The 17959-nt window shown below is 44.8% G+C and overlaps 4 protein-coding genes across 6 annotated transcripts; all 4 read right to left on the bottom strand.

Moving 5' to 3' along the window:
• Positions 1-21: 21 nt before the first annotated feature.
• LOC124682106 (transcription termination factor MTERF6, chloroplastic/mitochondrial-like) lies at positions 22-1692 on the bottom strand. The gene is made up of 2 exons (XM_047216858.1): positions 1593-1692; positions 22-1174 (listed from the first exon to the last, which is right to left on the bottom strand). Exon 2 carries the CDS (start codon positions 1158-1160, stop codon positions 162-164), a length of 999 nt encoding a protein of 332 aa, XP_047072814.1. The 5' UTR covers positions 1161-1174; positions 1593-1692; the 3' UTR covers positions 22-161.
• A 430-nt stretch (positions 1693-2122) lies between these two features.
• Positions 2123-3869, bottom strand: LOC124682108 (tetraketide alpha-pyrone reductase 1-like). Of its 2 annotated transcripts, none has more exons than XM_047216860.1 (6): positions 3743-3869; positions 3437-3603; positions 3133-3327; positions 2871-3033; positions 2596-2788; positions 2123-2433 (listed from the first exon to the last, which is right to left on the bottom strand). In XM_047216860.1, the coding sequence occupies exons 1-6, from the start codon at positions 3855-3857 to the stop codon at positions 2283-2285; spliced, it is 984 nt and encodes a 327-aa protein (XP_047072816.1). In that variant the 5' UTR covers positions 3858-3869; the 3' UTR covers positions 2123-2282. The 2 variants fall into 2 exon arrangements, with proteins under 2 accessions (XP_047072816.1, XP_047072815.1); XM_047216859.1 differs by having other exon boundaries at positions 2123-2411; positions 2592-2788; positions 3743-3857.
• Positions 3870-4183: 314 nt separating this feature from the next.
• Positions 4184-7908, bottom strand: LOC124682109 (myosin heavy chain, non-muscle-like). Its single transcript, XM_047216861.1, has 3 exons — positions 6637-7908; positions 5255-5941; positions 4184-5117 (listed from the first exon to the last, which is right to left on the bottom strand). The coding sequence occupies exons 1-3, from the start codon at positions 7693-7695 to the stop codon at positions 4530-4532; spliced, it is 2334 nt and encodes a 777-aa protein (XP_047072817.1). The 5' UTR covers positions 7696-7908; the 3' UTR covers positions 4184-4529.
• A 1007-nt stretch (positions 7909-8915) lies between these two features.
• LOC124682105 (chaperone protein dnaJ 10-like) lies at positions 8916-14963 on the bottom strand. Of its 2 annotated transcripts, XM_047216857.1 has the most exons (11): positions 14778-14909; positions 14607-14666; positions 12657-12753; positions 12002-12084; positions 11613-11772; positions 11224-11353; positions 10446-10604; positions 10130-10308; positions 9927-10007; positions 9700-9843; positions 8916-9502 (listed from the first exon to the last, which is right to left on the bottom strand). In XM_047216857.1, the coding sequence occupies exons 2-11, from the start codon at positions 14633-14635 to the stop codon at positions 9401-9403; spliced, it is 1164 nt and encodes a 387-aa protein (XP_047072813.1). In that variant the 5' UTR covers positions 14636-14666; positions 14778-14909; the 3' UTR covers positions 8916-9400. The 2 variants fall into 2 exon arrangements, with proteins under 2 accessions (XP_047072813.1, XP_047072812.1); XM_047216856.1 differs by lacking the exon at positions 12657-12753 and having other exon boundaries at positions 14778-14963.
• Positions 14964-17959: the final 2996 nt, after the last annotated feature.

Here is a 17959-nt window from a genome sequence, read left to right as displayed (position 1 = left end):
ATTGAGTAGAACGTGACAAAAGGAAATTCACATGCTTTGCTACGAAGGTACAAAATGTTCAACAACCAATATGGCCCAAAGGTACAAAGAAAACAATGACCTGAAGATAAAAGGCCTGAAGATAAAACACACTACATGGTAACTGAAGAGACGACCAGACCCTAAACTGCAGCGATCAAACCAAATTTCATGGCAAACTTCTTCTGATTACAGTCAAGCATCTCACTGAGACTGCACCTCGAGTTCATCTGCTTGAGTATCTTGTGACGGTACTCCAGGCTCTTCCTGAGACCATGGCTAAAGAACTGGGGGTAATCTACCGCCTCTCCCCTGTCCCGCCCCATTTCCTCAACCAGGAACTTCACTCTGGGCTCCAAGCAACGCTTGATACTCTTGATGAGAACAAGAGGGTATCCAGCCACCAATGCCATGATCTGGTCCTTGCTGAATCCAGCGCTCTGTAGGAACATGAAATTAGGTCGTAAAGTCTTGTTGGCATCTCGCGACAGTATACCAGGGAAGTTCATGATAACCCTCTGGAGATTTGTGCCCTCCAACCCAACTACCGACTTGAGGAACTCGGCAGTAGGACGCAGCCGTTTGTCGACGCTATATCCCAGGATGTATGGCTCCTTGGTCAGGATCTTGCCAATCATGCCCTCCTTTTCAATGCCAAGGCTGACAAAGAAGTCGACCGTCTGTGAGAACTTGCCCTCGATACTGTAGCTGATGAGGCGCGGGTTGACCATGAGGAGCTTGGCGAGCTGCTTCTCGGAGATGTCCAGGGTCTGGAAGAAGGCAAGGAGAGGGCAGAGCTTCTGCTCCATGCTGTGGAAGAGTATCGGCGGGAACTTGATAATGGCCTGCGCGACCTCCCCTGGCTTGGCCTGCAGCGTGTTGAGGCACTGGACCGTGGGGATGAGCTTCCCGTCAACGGACAAGGTGAGCACCTTGGGGCACTTGGTGACCACGTAGCGCAGCTTCCGCTGCTCGATCTTGACATCGTTGAGGAGGTAGTCCCAGACGCCGGATGCCTCGCTGGCATCAAGATTCGGCAGATTCTTGCACCGCTTTGACATGCGCCCGATGGTCTCCTCGTCAAACCCTTTCTCCCTCAACCACTGCGTCAGGCTCTTGGCATCGGCGCCAGCACTGGCCATTGTTGGGCTATTTTCTGCATAACAATAGAAATGCAATGAGGTGCCATACATATATTACTATATCTAGGGCAATGGGTTCAGAATCCTAGTGCACTCATTCAATTTATAGCTAAGGAACATGCCACAAAAGCAATTTGTCGAACACCAACAGTGCAGGTGACTAAGGACGTCAAATCAAACAAGGAGGTTCAGTCGATTCATGTGCACACGCTGATCTGATGACGCGCAAAAGACGCATTCCGGATTTGGGAGCACAGCTAAAGGGAAGCAATCAACAGATAAAGAGCACGAATTCACAAAACCATAGGCATTGCTGTTGCTTTTTCTCACTCGACAGATGGTTATTGTTTCCTCCAAATCTACAGCGATGGTGGAAATTGGGCACAACAATCAAACATACCAGAAGGCGAGATTGATAGGAATATAACCCACCTTGCCGATCCAGATCGAGGCGGGTTGCAGAAAATCCGGAAATGTGGAGTGTGGTGTAGTGGAACCTCGGAAGAGGAGGATAAGAGAAGATGAGGAAGACCTGCCGAGTGCGCTAAAAGCCTAAAACAATCGATCCGATGTGATTGGATTTAATCAGTGTTGGCCGAGAGCGTCTGGTTGCCGGGCTGGCCCGGGAAGGCGAAGAAGGCCCGTTACGGACTGGAAACCAGGGATATACTACTTGTATGTCCTAAAAACACTACCCGCAAAAAAAAAACTATGTCCTAAAAGCACATTGCTCCATTCCAATTTATTTTCGCGACCACAAGTTAATGGAATGGCAAGTGTTCCAGATAAAAAAATGGGAAGTCGAAGTCACAGTTTGAAGCGATGATTTGGTTCTACTTAATGTCGTTTCATTTTCTTTTCTGACCCAAAAATGATAGTGTTGTGATTGACACAGCATGTAATGTAAGAGATGGAATACATTTCATTTCCTTTTCGTTCTTTCATGTGTCAACATAATATCATGTGGTTCTGTTGAGGGTAGATGCTGACAGTCAGTCACCCGCAGTTCTGAGAGTGGCTAGAGAGAATACCTAAAATAAAACTTAAGGGAAGAGGATACATTTTTCTCATGTAACTAAATTGCATCTCCCTGCCGTGAAGGGACTGATCCTTTCATCCGCATCATTCCGCAATCTCGAGCAGATAGCCATGACCTTTGAGCGACTCCACCGCGTCATCGAACATCTCCTCCACCCCTTTGAACTCGACACCCAGCTTCCGAATCTTGGACGTGTTGTAACCATACGTCTGCTCCCCGTAAATGTTCGGTAAACTGCATAGTAAAATTCAACGCAATTCCCATTTCCAAACCAAACCAACCAAATCAGCTCGAAGATCAAAGCAGAGACAAAGGGTGGTTGCAGGGGGTCAGTTAGACAAAGGATTCTTCTGCAACAGCGTGCTATATGTTTCGATATGGTTAGTGGTAACTGACCTCTTCGGGATGGGGAACGATGGGAATCGTTTCGCGAGGAAAGCGACAAGGTCGTTGCTATTCAGAACCGCCGAGTTGCATATGTACCTCCCTTTAGCATTGGCGGTTTCATAGACCAGGATGTGGCAGCTGGCTATGTCGTCGATGTGGACGTACCCCATCCTTCCAAACATGGTGAACTTCTCTGTCTCTCCTGCAAAATGACGTTCGCTCACATTTAGGACCTACATATATGCTATATATACAATTAAACCAGCAGAAATACTAAGACTCGCCTTTAAATAAGCCAAGGACATCTAAAACAGTGGGTCCTAATTCAGACGAGAGATTAGGTCCAATCACGAATGTTGGAAGAACAGCCACTAGGTCGATGTTGTTCTCCTTGGCAAACTCCCAAGCTGATTTCTCAGCAAGGATCTTCGCGACACCGTACCATACCTAACAGGCAGGTCGAAAAAACAAACTCACTCTTCAGAGAAATGACTGGAAATATATATTGGTAAAAAAATTGGTATTTTGATTGCTGAGAATCACTACCTGAATACTTTCACAGAACTCCACAGAGCTCCATGATGTTTCATCCAGCAACACGTTGGGTGGGAATTCAGCTTCATCCCTCAGCCTCACGGTTGACGATGATGACGTGAGAACAACCCTTTTGAGAAAAGGATTCTTCTTGCACGATCTCAGCACGTTTAGAGTGCCGTTTATTGCAGAATCAAGCATTTCTTCCTGTAATTGAAGTGGCATCACATGTCAATTAACACCAATCACCACAGGAGATATTTATCGTCCAACAGAGAAAATACGACAGACAGTGAAGTGACCATTTACAGCATACCTTGGTATCAGATTTGGTGATGATAGGTGATGCAGTGTGGAAGACACCCTCACAGGCCATCACAGCATCATCGAAGCTCCCTTCTTCCAAGAGGTCAGCTCTGACAAGCTGCAGCCTTTCCTTGGCCCCTGCTAAGTTCCAGAGGTGTGCTACCTTCTTCTGATTGCCTATCCAATTAGAAATATATGTCAACTCACTACATCACTTTACAAAATTGTACATCAACAAGAAGCAATTAGAACAGATTCCATCATTAGCAGCAACAAGAGGAGTACAAGTGGATCATTAGAGTGAGAGGAGATGGACCTGGGTCTCTGACTGTCCCTAGAACATTATAACCAGACTCGAGAAGTCTTTTGACAAGCCAAGAAGCAACAAAGCCAGAGGCCCCAGTAACACACACCTTTCCCTTGGAAGCCATTCTCTCAAACTCGAAGTGCTCCTGCAATTTTATTCATCAACTTATATATGCAGTAGAAGCAGAACAAGTAGAAGCAGAACAAGCAGAAAGGGATATTGGTAAGTCATGCCCTTTTGGTGATTCTGTTCGGCAGGTAGAGAGTAGGCAGTAGACCCCAAACAGGTAGGGAGGTTCACAGCTTCCACCCTCCAGTGTTTGGTCAAGATAGTACAATACAAAAGTTCACACCTTAGGAGTGGCACAGCTTTACCAAAAAAAACTTGCCAAACAGTAACTATATCAAGTGATTCATTTGTGATAATATGCACCCTCCAATGTATGCAAGATTGAATGGTGGCAAAGCAGAAGAAGCTTTATTCAAGGATATGCTATTTCTGATTACATTCTGACTGATAACCTGTTGCTGTAAATCAACCAAAACCAGAACAACAAAAGAATTACAGTCTTGATGTACACAAAAATGAGGGAAGAAAAATCCTCAGAGTTCAGAGTATGAAAAACAGATGTTATACACTCGATTTACACTACTCCAGTTTGGAGTAGATCCCAGATGCCACTAGTGACTAGTGTAGAGGAAAAATGGGGAAGGGATATTTGGGAGGAGGGTACAGCTATCGGGCAAAACTTTACCAAGTGTACCAAGCAGTCATGTCTGCAGGTCCACTATCCAATTCACTCCTCAGGAGAGAGGCCAAAAGAAGATGCCATTTCTGCCAACTGCTGCCATGTTGAATTTGTTATGAACGCTATAGGAACTACAGGCTGAAATGTATATTCATCGCCATCTGGTTGGAGGTTATACATTGTTTTGAGTTCCAGCGCTTTAGATTCTGCAGCTTCAGCTTCCTTGCGTAATATCTCTACTTCTTCTTTGTCATCTGTTTCAGTTGCAGCAGTCAACTCTGCTCTAGCAGCAGAGGAGTCCAGCCGGAGTCTTTTGTAACTTGTCATGGCTGACTCTTGTTCTTTGAGCACAATAAGCCCTTCACATTCCTGTATCTTGTCAGTGGTTGCTGTGATATCCTTCTCTATTATCTCTAGATCAGTACCAGCTTTCTCCAATTTAGCATGCAGTTCTTCCTTTTCAGAATACAGTGCTTTCGCCTCTGCAGCTATCCTTCCAGCTTCCTTGAAGTTCCTTGCAGCAGCAGCGACCTTCTTTTCGGCCTCTAATTCAGGACCCCTTTTGTCCATGAAGCTCAGCTTCTGCTTAAATGTAGCTATCTCTTGCTGTATGCCTGCTCTCCTTGAAGAGATCCCCTGCAGACCCATCAATTAAGTTATATTTAGAATGAGGATCTTTAGCACCGAAAAAATATATCGGTACACAAAAATAACTTTGGCACCCAAATGTGTTTATTAGCAAAAGGAAACCAACAGAAGAATAGATGTTGTACCTGAAGACTCGTTCTTGCATCAGTTGTTTGTTGCCTGAGCATTTGGATGTCTTGGGAAATTTCCTCTTCCCTTTTTAATAACCCAATTCTATCCTGTCTTGACTTTAAGATCGATGATGCAAGCTTTCTTCTGATTTCGACTGATTGCTGACAAGCTTTTGCTTCAGAAGAACAAGCATTGATGATTTCCCGCAAGTCTGAGTCTTTCTGTTCTGTTGAAGAGACGAAGTTATCGATTTCGTTCTTTTTTAAGACAAGTGCTTCAGTATCTTGATCGATTTTATTTTGGGCTTCCTGCAAGGAATTGATCTTCAGGTCAATATCCGACTGGGAGCCATGAAATCTGGAAACTACTGCGCTGATCCTTTCTTGAACCTCCTGGATCCGAGCATTGTTTTCAGCTATCTCTGCTTCTTTCAGCCTCACCAACTCCAGGAGCTCAGCTAATTCCACTGTGAGTGTATCTCCTTTCTTACTTAGCATGTCCTTTTCTCTCTTGTCATCTTCAATCAAATGCTCTACTGAACCTTCCAGCCCTGAACGTGCTGATAAAACCAATTCTGTTTCAACCTCCATCTCTAGCTTCTTTATTTGGAGTATCTCCATTGATGTCTGCCACTCTTCTATTTCTTTCGACGACATTTCTTCGGCTTGCTTGCTTACCGAATCAGCATGGTCAGTGGCATCCTAAGAAAGATAGAGCTTGAATGTTAATGAACAACTAGAAGAACAGAAACTAGTGACAGACTATCATTGTAGTGTGAATCCATGAAGCAGTGGCTCCTGTTGCTAAAAGCTCTTGCAGCATGATTACTGTAGCTACTCAACTATCATTGTATAGAACTGCTCCACTTCATCATTTGGGTCAGCATAAAACTTCAAATCATCCTTCTCTTCCATGACTACTAGTTGTTCGAATATTTCAGTACCTTTTAGATGCTTATAATGGTGTATTATTATGCCCTCAAAGGTCACGGTCACAAACCATTTTCTTTTAAGATCATGGCAATGAATCGTGATAGAAATTTCAATAATAGAGACAGTGGCAACAATACTATGCATGTATTATGACGTCACCAAATGAAATGTTATATCTGAAAAATAAGACCCTTGTCATGCTCCTAAAAGTTAGTATCAAATAGCAGTATAGTAGTCCTAGCTTATGTGCTGCAATAACAAGCATAAACACCGGTACTTGCTTAGTGTGGATACATGCTTGGGTAGTTCTTTACAAATACTACAATTGATGCACTGAAACTCTGTACTCCTATCTACTTCGACGCAATGGTTATTTAAAAGGATGCCTGAATTCAAGGAAGTACATCTCTCACGTCATTACAGTTCGATGCAAGGTGAGGAAAGAAAATGCAGAGCTGATTTACCTTTGCAAACTGTTCGAGAAGGGCAGCAGCTTCCTCCTCCATGGCAATGCGGGACTCGAGCACATCCTGCAGCTCCAAGTCCACAGAATCATAAACAAGCTCCGCATCACGCAGCGCCGTCAACAACCGATCCTTGTCCGTCTCCAGAGCGGCAAGGGAATCGCTGATCCTCTCGGCCCTCTCGAAGTCCTCGGCCTCGCACGCCTCCTCCAGCTCCCTCTCCAGATCCTTGTGCTTGGACGCCGCGGACGCGACGTCCTCGGCGACCTTCCGCTGCCTGCCTGCCAGCTGCCTCCTCTTGGCCGCGACGGCGGCGGCTCTCTGCTGGATTGCGTCGAGCTTGCCGGACATCCGAGATCTGAGAAGAGCCAGCCTCTCCTCGATCCCCACTGCTGCTGCCCCGGCGCCTCCAGCAACCTCCTTCTCGCCAACATCCTCTTCTTTCGCCTCCTGTTTCACATCCGAAGAACTGACCTCCGGATCCTCATGGCCATTATCTGCCTGATGATGGTCAGGGTACTGGCTGGGGATAGGGGGAGCGGCGTCATGCGGCAAAGCATCCGGGACCGGGAGGCTGCCACTACTGCTGGCAGTAGGAATTACAGCAGCAGCGGTGGTGGTGGTGGTGGTGGTGGCGGGTGCTGCAGTAGGCGGGAGAGCTGGGGCGGACTGTGGCGAGCGGCCGTACCCGATGCGCACGGCGCGCTTCTTCTTGCGGAGCGCCGAGGAGGACGGCTGCCGGGAGAGGGCAGCGGCGGGGGCAGGCGAGACCGGCGAGGCGGGGCGGTGGCTCTGATCCTGGGCTTGGGGCTGCTGGTCCTGGTCCAGCGGGGGCTGGGGGGCGAGGAGGGTGAGATCGGAGAAGAGGTCCTCGTCCAGAGGCTGGGACGCCGCGCTGGTGTCGGCGTCAGCGTCGGCAGCGGCGGCGGCGGGGCGAGGGGTGGGCGGCTTAGGGGGCTCGGGTGCCTCGGCGGCGGCGGAGAGGGAGGGGGCGAAGAGGACCATGCCCTCGAAGAGCGAGTCGCCGCCGTCGCCCCACCCGCCGTCCTGCGACGCCATCGGCGGCGAGCGAGCAAGAATCTCCGGCTGGCTGATGGATCGCGGGAGCAGGAAGGAGAAGGGTGGAGCTGGCTGACTAATCGATGCTGCTGCTCTACTAGCACAAAGTAATTTGGCCGCCACGCGAAAGTGTCTGTTAATTCTTGTCGCGTAATCGAAGAAGATTAGACGAAGAAGAGGCCAGATCGATATGGCTTTTTTCCACACGAGGAGTTTGTCCAGGAAGCAATCCAATCCAGGTGATGGATTTGGAACTGCAAAACTACGTCATTATCGTTATCCAGGCAGAATGCATTGCTGGATTGCTAAGTACAGGTATCTGTCCATTGATTGTGTTTATCCACCTGTTTTTGTGAGAATTTCGTGGCATTCATGTACTAAGTGACTCTTTGACTCAAACAGTTTCTTTAGGCCTTAACCAATGTAAAATTTTCATTGAGTTTAGAGTCTCGAACGGCGGATGGTCTTGAGAGAAGGGGTTGGGACAATTGTGGGCTTTGCCCGTTTTACAAGCAAACTCAATAAACAAGCAAACTCAAGAGATGGAGGCATATCTCTTCTCTCGATGCCGTTATACCAAGAGGCTTTGATATATAGTTAAGAGTTGGCTTGGGATTCCCTCCTACCGCACTCATGAGTGGGCACGTGATGCCTCCCCCTCTCCCTGAAAGTGGTGGAAGGTGATGTTGTGCAATGCAATGGAGAAGCGAAAAGCCATGTATTTCATAACCATGCTTACCACTTGGACAATATGGAAGGAGCGTAATGCAAGAGTTGTCAACAATAAATTCGCGTCCCCAACCATCTTGCTTCAAATCATTAAGGATGAGGCTAAGCTTTTTGGATCACCGTGGGTGCAAAGAATTTGAGTTTTGTAATAACGGGAGAGTACTACTCGCTTAGAAACTTCTATTTTTCTTTTTCTTTTATCTTGTCAAGACTCTCCTGCAAGTCATGACTCATGAGTTACTATGTTTCCAATCTTGCAAGATCAAGCATGGATAGCCATTGCAGTCCTGCATTCTTTTACGTTCCTGCATTTCCTTTGACGTCAAAACTCGGAACTGGAAAACACATGGAAGTCTAGATGTCCAGTTGCAGCATAGGAAAAAACACAAGAATTTTTCCAAACAATGAGACATATGCCCTAGTTGCCAATGAAATAAAAAGGAAATTTTCATGGAGTTGGGCTCAATGGACTTTCCTTTCACAGCTGCATGTAGAATAGACTATGGAAATGATTTCCTATGGTTCTCAATCCTACAAACCGAACAGTTTCCACATAAAAATACTGTATCAAATAACTATGAGGTACTATCATTCAAAAATTCCTATGAAACTATTTCGAAACAAAGAGGCCCTTAACAGGATCTCGAACTCTTGGTACAGCTGGACTGTGCATCATCATCACGCGATGCACTTCATCCGCAGCAGCAACAGAAGCGTGAACCTGTAATCCCCAGTGTTACGAAGATACCTCAACTCGGGAAAAACAACACCAAATCATGTACAACAATTGTGACCTACTGCTGCTGTAAACAGCATCGTCAACACAACTGTACACAAACAAATACACGGCTGCTACACAACCGTTTATCTGACGGACTCCCCCGTTTACTCTACTACCACAGGCACAAATGACGCACCATGCACGAGCAATATTACACAGAAATAATTGGCAGTACAAGAAATCTGGTGTCAGCTATCAAGGCATCGGATCCCTCTGCGCTCCAGGTGGAGCCGTCGGCATCGGGAAGTTGAACGAACAGTAGGTTCCGCCGAACTGGGGAGCCTCCACATATGGACTCTGGCACAACAGAAGAAATAAATTGGTCAGAAAGAGTTTGCACGATATTAACTCTGGCCAAAGTTAGTTTTGAAAAGAAAAATAACTCTGGCCCAAGTTTCAATACAACTCCATAGAGTCATGATAATGTGTTTACAATGGGAAAAGAACAACAATTTTGAGGAATTGCATATATGTTGAAATGTAGGGGCAACTACCTGAGTAAGAGGAGGGTTAGGGACAGGATTAAATACAGACTCCTGTTTTGGTGACGAATCAGGGGAGCCACCGGCATTGTCATTCATGTTATCTATATTCTTCATTTGAGACGTTTCACCCTCAACAGTATTGACCTTAACCCCCTATATGGAGAAGAAATAAAACTCAGTAATAGAAATGTTACGACATTATCAACACGTGAATAGAACAAATGAACGAGCATTACCTGGAAAATTTTCCCTAAAGTTTTCAGTCCTTTGGCACGAAGACGCAGGTCTTCCTTCCTGGCATTAGGATCTTGAAGCACCTAATATTGACACATGTCACAAATCACTCCTAGTATGCTACATCGGTTATCTTTTTTTCTAATTCTCAAGAATACAAGGGACATAAACATGCATGAAAGGTGACAGGTAAGCTGGGACAGACCATCTGGCAGACATGTGATATAGTGGCTTCTATGTCAGCAACATTAAGCTTCCACAAGGAATCAACCATAACTTTTTTGTGGTTCTCCATGTACATTTCAAGTTCTTCCTCTGTGGTATGGCCCTCAGCACCCAGCTGCTTCTTCAAGTCTTCTTGCAGCTGCATAAGAGCTATTGCACCTGCAGAACCACAAGATAACCAGATTTTATTACCAACATTATACTAGCATGAACATGGACGATGCCCAAAGCTGCATCATATGCTTTCGAGATACACCAATTAAAAAAACACACAAAATATTGATGGGATACTTTACCTGCTGCAGCTGTTACTTGGGATTTGATAAAATGGCCTTTGTCTCTGAACCATTCAGCTACAAAAGGAACCCCCAGATATATTGCTTTCTTTCCAAGTTCTTTTGCAGCTTGTCTCGAATATACATAGCCAATAGTGTTCAACATAACAAGCCCATATGCTGCAGGACAACGCAAATGGGACCAACAGCGAGAGAAACTTCAGATTACAGATATCAAGGGCATACCCAACAGAGAGCATATGGATATGGGAGAACAGAAACAACAATTTATAATAAAGCGCAATCATTGAATATTTACAAATAGCTTTGGCAAATACGGCTTAGACTAAGTATTAAATTTTCATATACTTCAGAAAGAGGGAAAATATTAGGACTATGGAGTATAGTGTGACATCCTGCCCAAGAGGCATAAAAGGATTGATAGATTACTCATACAAAGAAAATGCATCCTTTTAGCTCGTCTCCAAAGAACCTCTCGGTTAGGAACAATTTGGGATGGGTGCCCTCCTAGGAAGTTCCATGGGGTGTGCAGGAAAGACATATGGGGATAGTCTAAAGATGGGGTGTTACATATAGGTATGTGCATCCTTTGCTTTGGACCAGATGGAAATAATAATGCGATTCATTAAAATATTATTTTTAGTTAGCACATATGAGATGTTACAAAATTACAGCTCCTTCGAACATACCGACTGCTGCTAAATTCTTACAGAAACAGGTAGGGCAGGAAGGGGAGTAAAGGAAAAGGATCCAGAGTTGAAGACGGAAGGGAGCAAACCTGCGTCACTAAGTCTGGACACCTCGGCCTCAGCAAGCCGAACAAATTCCTCTTTATTTCCTTGAACATAAAGGTGCAGCCGGTTTTTAAGTATCTCTGCAAGTTTTTCTTCTCTTTCCTTTTGAACATCCTGCAGTTGCAGTTTACCATTCAGCAGAATAGGGGTAGAAATAGAAAAGAGTATGAAATGCAATAAATATGGATGGAAAGGTGAACATCCTGCAGTTGCAGTTTACCATTCAGCAGAATATGGGTAGAAATAGAAAAGAGTATGAAATGCAATAAATATGGATGGAAAGGTGGCCAACAACAGAACTAGTGGTCATAGAGTCGGCACATAATGAATGATCATGGAAATTATCTATACAAAACATACTAAAAGAGCAAACCTGCATTTTTTCTGCCAACTTTTTTGTGTCGATATTTTCATCGTCCCCAAAATTATCAAGTGAAGCCATTGATGCCATTGCCAATTGACCAATATAATCCTCAAAAAGCTCACTGCCGAATAGCATCGCAAAAATTGCTGCTGGATCAATTATTCCTTCCCTGTAGAATGTCGACAAGCAAGCTAGTTAGAATATGATTCTCAGAAGTTCAGTTGTAACTTGCATCTTTTGGATGGTACAAGATTATTTGCCTTTGGTTCTCTACAAAAGGTCCAACTAACAGTATGCATGCTTCTTTGCCTAAAGTGGCAACTGGCAAGCCCACATCCCTTAAGTTTTGAGTATATTTTGTAACTGCAATATAATTTAGTTATGAAAGGCAGACATACGTTGAGATGCCAGATTTCCCATGGGCATTATAAGTTTGGCGCTGCGCGGGGTCACTAAGTACTTGGTATGCCTCCCCTAGTTCCTGCAATAAGAATTTATCTGAGCAAACGATAGTCTTATACAGAAGGAAGTTATTCACACATCATACTATTCTTTCTGATGTAGTCAATAGCATCAGTTCACATTTCAAAACTAGCATGATAAATAATTATAATATTATGGCAGCTATGGAGTAACGATGTTCAACAGATTCATTAATTATGTATCAACGATTCAACATTTCTATCAGTACGTATTTGCAGCTAAGTACAGTAGTCCATCGTGAGAACAATTCTTTAATAAGAATATAAAATATCATGCAGCATATTACTAGTGTATCACATCGTAGCCTCGCAGTCATTAAAGGTATGTTTGGTTGGGGCCCAAACCAGCCGTGCCAAATTTTTGGCTTGGCCAACACAAGGGCATAGCCAGAAATTTGGGGAGCTCTGATTGTTTGAATTGCAACCACCACAACCTACCAATTTTTTGGCAAAACGATCTGTTTGGTTGCAGCTAATTTACTTGGTTAAGGCAACAAAGGGCATACCAGGGTTAAAAAAACTTAGATCTATACAAAGCTTCAAGGAAGGGGAAAACATAAGCTATGCCCACCGGTAAGTATCTGGATTCCATTTTGTTGGTAGAAGGCAAGATCCACCATAGTTTGCCATGGATTTCTAGAACGGGTTTCTGAGCTCCAGTGCTCCCTCTACAAAAAAAAAATCCTATTTACAAGTTTTTTTAAAAAAATCTGGATGTAGTCAATGATGTATCTAACAAACGTGCAAAATTTCAACTTGAAAAACTTTGTATCTTGAGCTACACAATGACAAGTGTGGATCTGAGATTCTGAGTATAGTGAACAATGGATATTTTCAAAACTCCAAACATTATCCGATTTTGTCATTTTTATGTAGACTAGAATATAAGAATTTTGCATTGCCATTTTGCACGCTTGTAGTATACATCATTCACTACATCCAGAATTTTTTTTCAGAATTTTTGAAAATGGTAAATATGACTTCTAATTTTGTTTATATAAAAGGAGCACTGGAGCTCGGGAGCCAAAGACAATTTTCGATGGATTTGGAGATACGAGAGAGGCAACGCAGGAACAAGAAACCACACAGGACAGGTTCTGTTTTACTTTCCCTTTTTTATTTTACGGTGGGCAAATAAATCTGGAAGGAAATTTATCAGAGAATCACGAAAAAAGGATTGGCTGCCAATATTTGGTAAAGGATTTCAGCGCCCTCAGATCGCCAACCTGTTGGCGAAAAATGCGCAGGCATGCATGGGCTGGGCTGGGCTGGGCGAGCCAAAATATTGGTGCCCATCCAAACAGACGCCGAAAGTCGTGGGCGTGCCAATTTTGTGGTAAGGCATGCGTTGGCTCAAAACCAAACAGACCCTAATTAAAAAGAGATTATAGCCAACCCTGCTTGCTGGCTTACACCACTTTAGTTCTTGAAATGGTTAATCTGGCTATTCAGGTTGAAAAGACTTAGCTAGATCTTTCAGCTGAATATAGCAATACTAGTAAGAGAAAATTTCGTACTGATGACTGCAGCTTCAGTTGCTCTAAGTGTATGATTTCCTTAAAATGAGGAACCTGCTCAGGCAGCTGTCCAAGGAGACGAGACTCACATAGTCACATCTGACAACTAACATTCAACTCTTTCATGCATGAGCGTTGTACGACTAGCTGATGAAGATGTGACCCATGAAGGTTCGTTACTGAAGAGTGTAAACTATGTCCTGAGCTATATTACCAAGCTTATCTTCTTGATCAGTTCACATGGTTGAGTCGACTGAAGCTTGGTAGCAGATTCTTTCACATAGATCCACAGTAATATGACGGGTACAAGGTGTCAAAACATTTGTTATGTGAACAGGCACAGCTTATGATTTGTGAAGGCACACATATATTTCTGAAATCTCGGTTTTTGGTGAAGTGACAGAAAAATACAGGTGGTGACAGATGGTGATTTACACTTGAGTGACAAGTGTTCGGCAATGTTCTTTTTTACAAAAAAAAAACACAGGTCTCAAAGGACAAAGCAACATGTTACAAAATGGTTTATCAGTGCTGTCACAAGGGGCACTATTTCCTGATAGGAAGGCATATAAAAACTACAACAAAAGTTACTGATTCGTTAAAGATATATGCCAGGAGGTAAATCAAAAGTGCTATTTAACATTGTTTCTCGCAATAGCATACTTTGATTATATCCTCAACTCAACGAAAATGTGTCCTCAAGGGTAACACTTAACAGTTATTGATCAGCAAGGAAGGGAAAACACCGTTGACACCAACAGACTAGCGAAACAAACACCTGCTCACAAAACCCAATTGGGGGCAGTTGGCATTCTCCAAAGTCATTGCCTCTTGACACCAACAGGTACGCCTCTAATCGGATAGAATCGAGGATTCTACACTACCGGATGAGTGCTCGAGTTATTTGGTACAGCAGCACAGGAGATGTGAGCTGGACAAAAGGGTAGGTACACCGTACGGCGTGCAGTACACACAAGGAGCAAAGCCATGGCAAAGCAGTTTACCTGGAACTTCCCCGCGGCCTGCGGGTCATTCGGGTTCTTGTCTGGGTGGACCTGCCTCGCCTGCAGCACACGACCAGGAGCAGCAGCAGGAATCAGATGCACGTGAGTACAAAAAAACAGCAGCAAAGCAAGCAGGCTGGAGGAGGAGGAGCTGTGCGGGCGGGGGGGTACCTTGATGTAATAGGCCTTCTTGATCTCGGACTCGGAGGCGGTCGGGTCGACCCCGAGCACGTCGTAGTAGCCCGTCTCCTTCACCATGGCCTCCTCGAGCTTCGATCTCCTCTTCCCGATTCGGTTCCGGGCGCGCGGGGGCGGATCCAGCGGCTGCTTGACTGTTCGCTCCCGGGGGCGGACGGTGGGGCGCCCGCCGGTGGACGGGGACGGGTACGGCGGGACGCTGGCTGGCTGGCCGGGGGTGGGAGGGAGGACGGAGGAGCTGTGGTGGTGGTCGGGCTTTCGGATTTCTGCCACCTGCAAAGCGCGTGGTGTCGGGAAGAAGTTGTTGTTTTCGCTGGAAGTCTACCACGATAGCACGAGGGAGGGCCAGCAGCCAAGTTGGATTCAGGTCAGGGCGTCGGACCTATCGCAGCTCGCACGGCGTGAATCGCGGGGGACTTAAAATCGTAAAGAATGACAAGGCGTTTTGGACCCGGAGCATATGCTTTTGGTTTTTGAAAGAAATTTTAAACCGCAGTTTAAAATGTTTAAAAATTAAATAGAAAATTAACGTGTACATCTCGACATTGTAGGTGCTTAGAAAGTCGTTTCACGGAAAACCGGCATTTTGTGTGTTGTGTGCAAAAGAAAACAAATTTTAAGGTTTAAAAATAAATTTCACAAGACATTTCTTTGTAAAATGTGAGTTTTCCACGACATGCACACATATAGTAAGGACATGTGCACGCCAAAATTTTGTTCAGATTTTTTTAACATATAATAAGAACATATGCTTCCAAGTTCAAAAGTGAATTTCCGCTTATTGTATCATCTCCCTCCACCATCCAAGTAACGGTTCCTATAGACCTATTGAATCCATACACTTTTTTAGGTTTTCGCTGGCTCTCCCAAAAGTAGTTTGGGCTCCGATTGACGATTCAGTTCACCGGTCAGCTAACCCATGCAGGTATCGAACCAAAATTGGTTGCTCTACATTGATATTGACTTTGTTGTTCCTCTGCACAAGGCAAGCGTCCACCGTGCGGGCAAGACTCATGTGTCTGAGTCAGGGGCAATTCAAGGGAAATAGAACCAAGTAGGCATCCAAGAGGAAGAAGGCTGCCACTCATGAGGAGTACTCTAATGAAGAGATGGCTCTAGATATCATTCTAGCAGAGAATATGAAGACTTGTTGATGCGGGCTGAGCCTACAAGATGATGTAGCCCCTCCAAAGGTCGACACTACATCAAGGCCAAGTAGCTACCCAAGTGGACCAATGACACGAGCATGATCCAAAGCCATACACCAAGAGGTGAATTCGCTCCTTTCCATGCATACTTTTGATACACCCTTGGATGGAATACTACTTCATTCAAATATCTTGTGTTCAATCAGGTACATCGAACAAGACGCAAGCCATGGGAACCAAGCCAATAGAGAAGGAGATGAGGAAGAAGAAAAGGATCCAGCGACCCAACCGGTACTACCACCCTCCAGGGCCGGTACTACCGCCCAGATCTCTCCCAAGAATGAAGAAAGTCGAAATGAAGAGGTTCCAGCCGGTACTTCCGCCCCCAATGGTCGGAAGTTCCGCCCACCGGTACTACCACCCAAGTACCGGTCAACTTCCGGAAATGCGGCACAAGCCCCCTGGATGTTACTCCAAGCAAAGAGGTCAATTCAGTAAGTAGGCCGGTAGTTGGCCGGTACTACCCCCCCCCCCACACACACACACACACACTAGCCGAAAGTTCCGTTGTTACGCGTTTCAGTCCGAATCTGCCTGTTTCGGGATGTAACTTACCCCTCGACCCTCCTACTATAAATAGCCTTGTTGGCTCACATCTAGGGTTAGAATAGAATTGAAAAAGAACTTGAGCCTTGCTCTTTCGTCCATGTGGGAAACCCTGCCATAGATCTTGGATCTTGTATCACTCGATTTCCTTGTCGAATCCTAGTGAACTCTTTGGTGACTTCTATCAATTGTTTGTATTTTGCTTGCACTTCTACCTTTGGGTCTTTTGCTTGCACTTCCACCAACCTTAATATTTTCACCCTTCTAGATCTCTTGGATTTGATTCGTTGATCTTTTTGCGGGACTTCTACTGAAAGGTCTTTTCTCGCAACTTCTATCGAGTTAGTGGTTCGAGCCAACAAGGACAAACCGATTTGTGTGTGTGTGAGTGAGTTTGTATCCCCGATCCCCTTCTGTGTTCATCGTGGTCTACCACCTCCCCCATGAATTCCACCCAAATCCGTGAAGATCGGGCCTCCCCTAGGACTTAGCCCTTATCATATTGTATCAAGAGCTCCTTGGTTGCCAAGATTTGACCTCCAAAAAATTTCTTGAAAAATTTTCGAAAATCCCAAAAAGTAGCCCCAAATTGGTCTTGGTTGGATCTCACGATTTGTTGAGTTTTTGGTGGTTTTGTTCCAATAGAAACTTATCTTTGGTGTTGATCTATAATTCCCCCCATCTTTTATGTGGTGACCCAACATACCACTGCATGGTGTAGTATGCAAGTCTGACATAACACCAATGAAACACCGTTCCACTAGTATTGCATCGCTCAGAGTGGTACAACAGAAACATATGCGGGTCCAAGGCATGTCTATAGAATTACATACAGACTCTTTATAAAAGATCAGCACAACCTCCTACTTTACAATGAGGTAAAACTACAAATAAACTCCAGAAGAACGACTCGTAGGCTAATCTTATCACTAACTCTACTTGTAGAGGTTTTGACTAACTATAGAGGCTGTGAATAGATTCTAGCTAAATAGAAGCTAGGATTAGGGAGCTAGTTCCCTTCTATTGCTAATCTAGGTTTTCTCCATGGTAGATGTGGTGTCTGACTCTTCTGACAGGGTCCTGTCCCTTGAAGTAGTTGTTGACTCCTGGGCCTTCGAGTTGCACTTTAGATCCTCCTTCGATGCCTCCATATCTAAGCAGGGGATTTAAGGGTGGGATGAGTACGAGCGTACTTGATGACCCACAAGTATAGGGGGTGTATCGTAGTACTTTCGATAAATAAGAGTGTCGAACCCAACGAGGAGCAGAAGGTGTTGACAAGCAGTTTCGATGAAGGATTCACTGTAAATGCTCACAGACAAGTTTTCGGGGGTTTTGATATAGCAGATAAATAAAGTACAAGTAAGTAAAATGCGAGAGTAATAATTGCAGCGAGTGGCC

This window comes from Lolium rigidum, unplaced genomic scaffold (genome assembly GCF_022539505.1).
Source record: "Lolium rigidum isolate FL_2022 unplaced genomic scaffold, APGP_CSIRO_Lrig_0.1 contig_67994_1, whole genome shotgun sequence".
NCBI lineage: Eukaryota > Viridiplantae > Streptophyta > Magnoliopsida > Poales > Poaceae > Lolium > Lolium rigidum.
The sequence above is the reverse complement of the archived record's forward strand: the minus strand, read 5'-3'. Positions and strand labels throughout refer to the sequence as shown.

Coding starts and splice junctions, on each gene's coding strand:
- LOC124682108 (XM_047216860.1), bottom strand. CDS start 3,857: ATGGCTTCCAAGGGAAAGGTGTGTGTTACTGGGGCCTCTGGCTTTGTT. Junction 2,789..2,870: donor TGTCCTTGGCTTATTTAAAG/GCGAGTCTTAGT, acceptor GTCATTTTGCAG/GAGAGACAGAGAAGTTCACC. Junction 2,434..2,595: donor TCGTTCCCCATCCCGAAGAG/GTCAGTTACCAC, acceptor TTTACTATGCAG/TTTACCGAACATTTACGGGG.
- LOC124682106 (XM_047216858.1), bottom strand. CDS start 1,160: ATGGCCAGTGCTGGCGCCGATGCCAAGAGCCTGACGCAGTGGTTGAGG.
- LOC124682109 (XM_047216861.1), bottom strand. CDS start 7,695: ATGGCGTCGCAGGACGGCGGGTGGGGCGACGGCGGCGACTCGCTCTTC. Junction 5,942..6,636: donor TTCTCGAACAGTTTGCAAAG/GTAAATCAGCTC, acceptor TATCTTTCTTAG/GATGCCACTGACCATGCTGA. Junction 5,118..5,254: donor ATGCAAGAACGAGTCTTCAG/GTACAACATCTA, acceptor ATGGGTCTGCAG/GGGATCTCTTCAAGGAGAGC.
- LOC124682105 (XM_047216856.1), bottom strand. CDS start 14,864: ATGGTGAAGGAGACGGGCTACTACGACGTGCTCGGGGTCGACCCGACC. Junction 14,667..14,777: donor AGAAGGCCTATTACATCAAG/GTACCCCCCCGC, acceptor CGTGTGCTGCAG/GCGAGGCAGGTCCACCCAGA. Junction 9,844..9,926: donor CTTTAGGGAAAATTTTCCAG/GTAATGCTCGTT, acceptor TTCTCCATATAG/GGGGTTAAGGTCAATACTGT.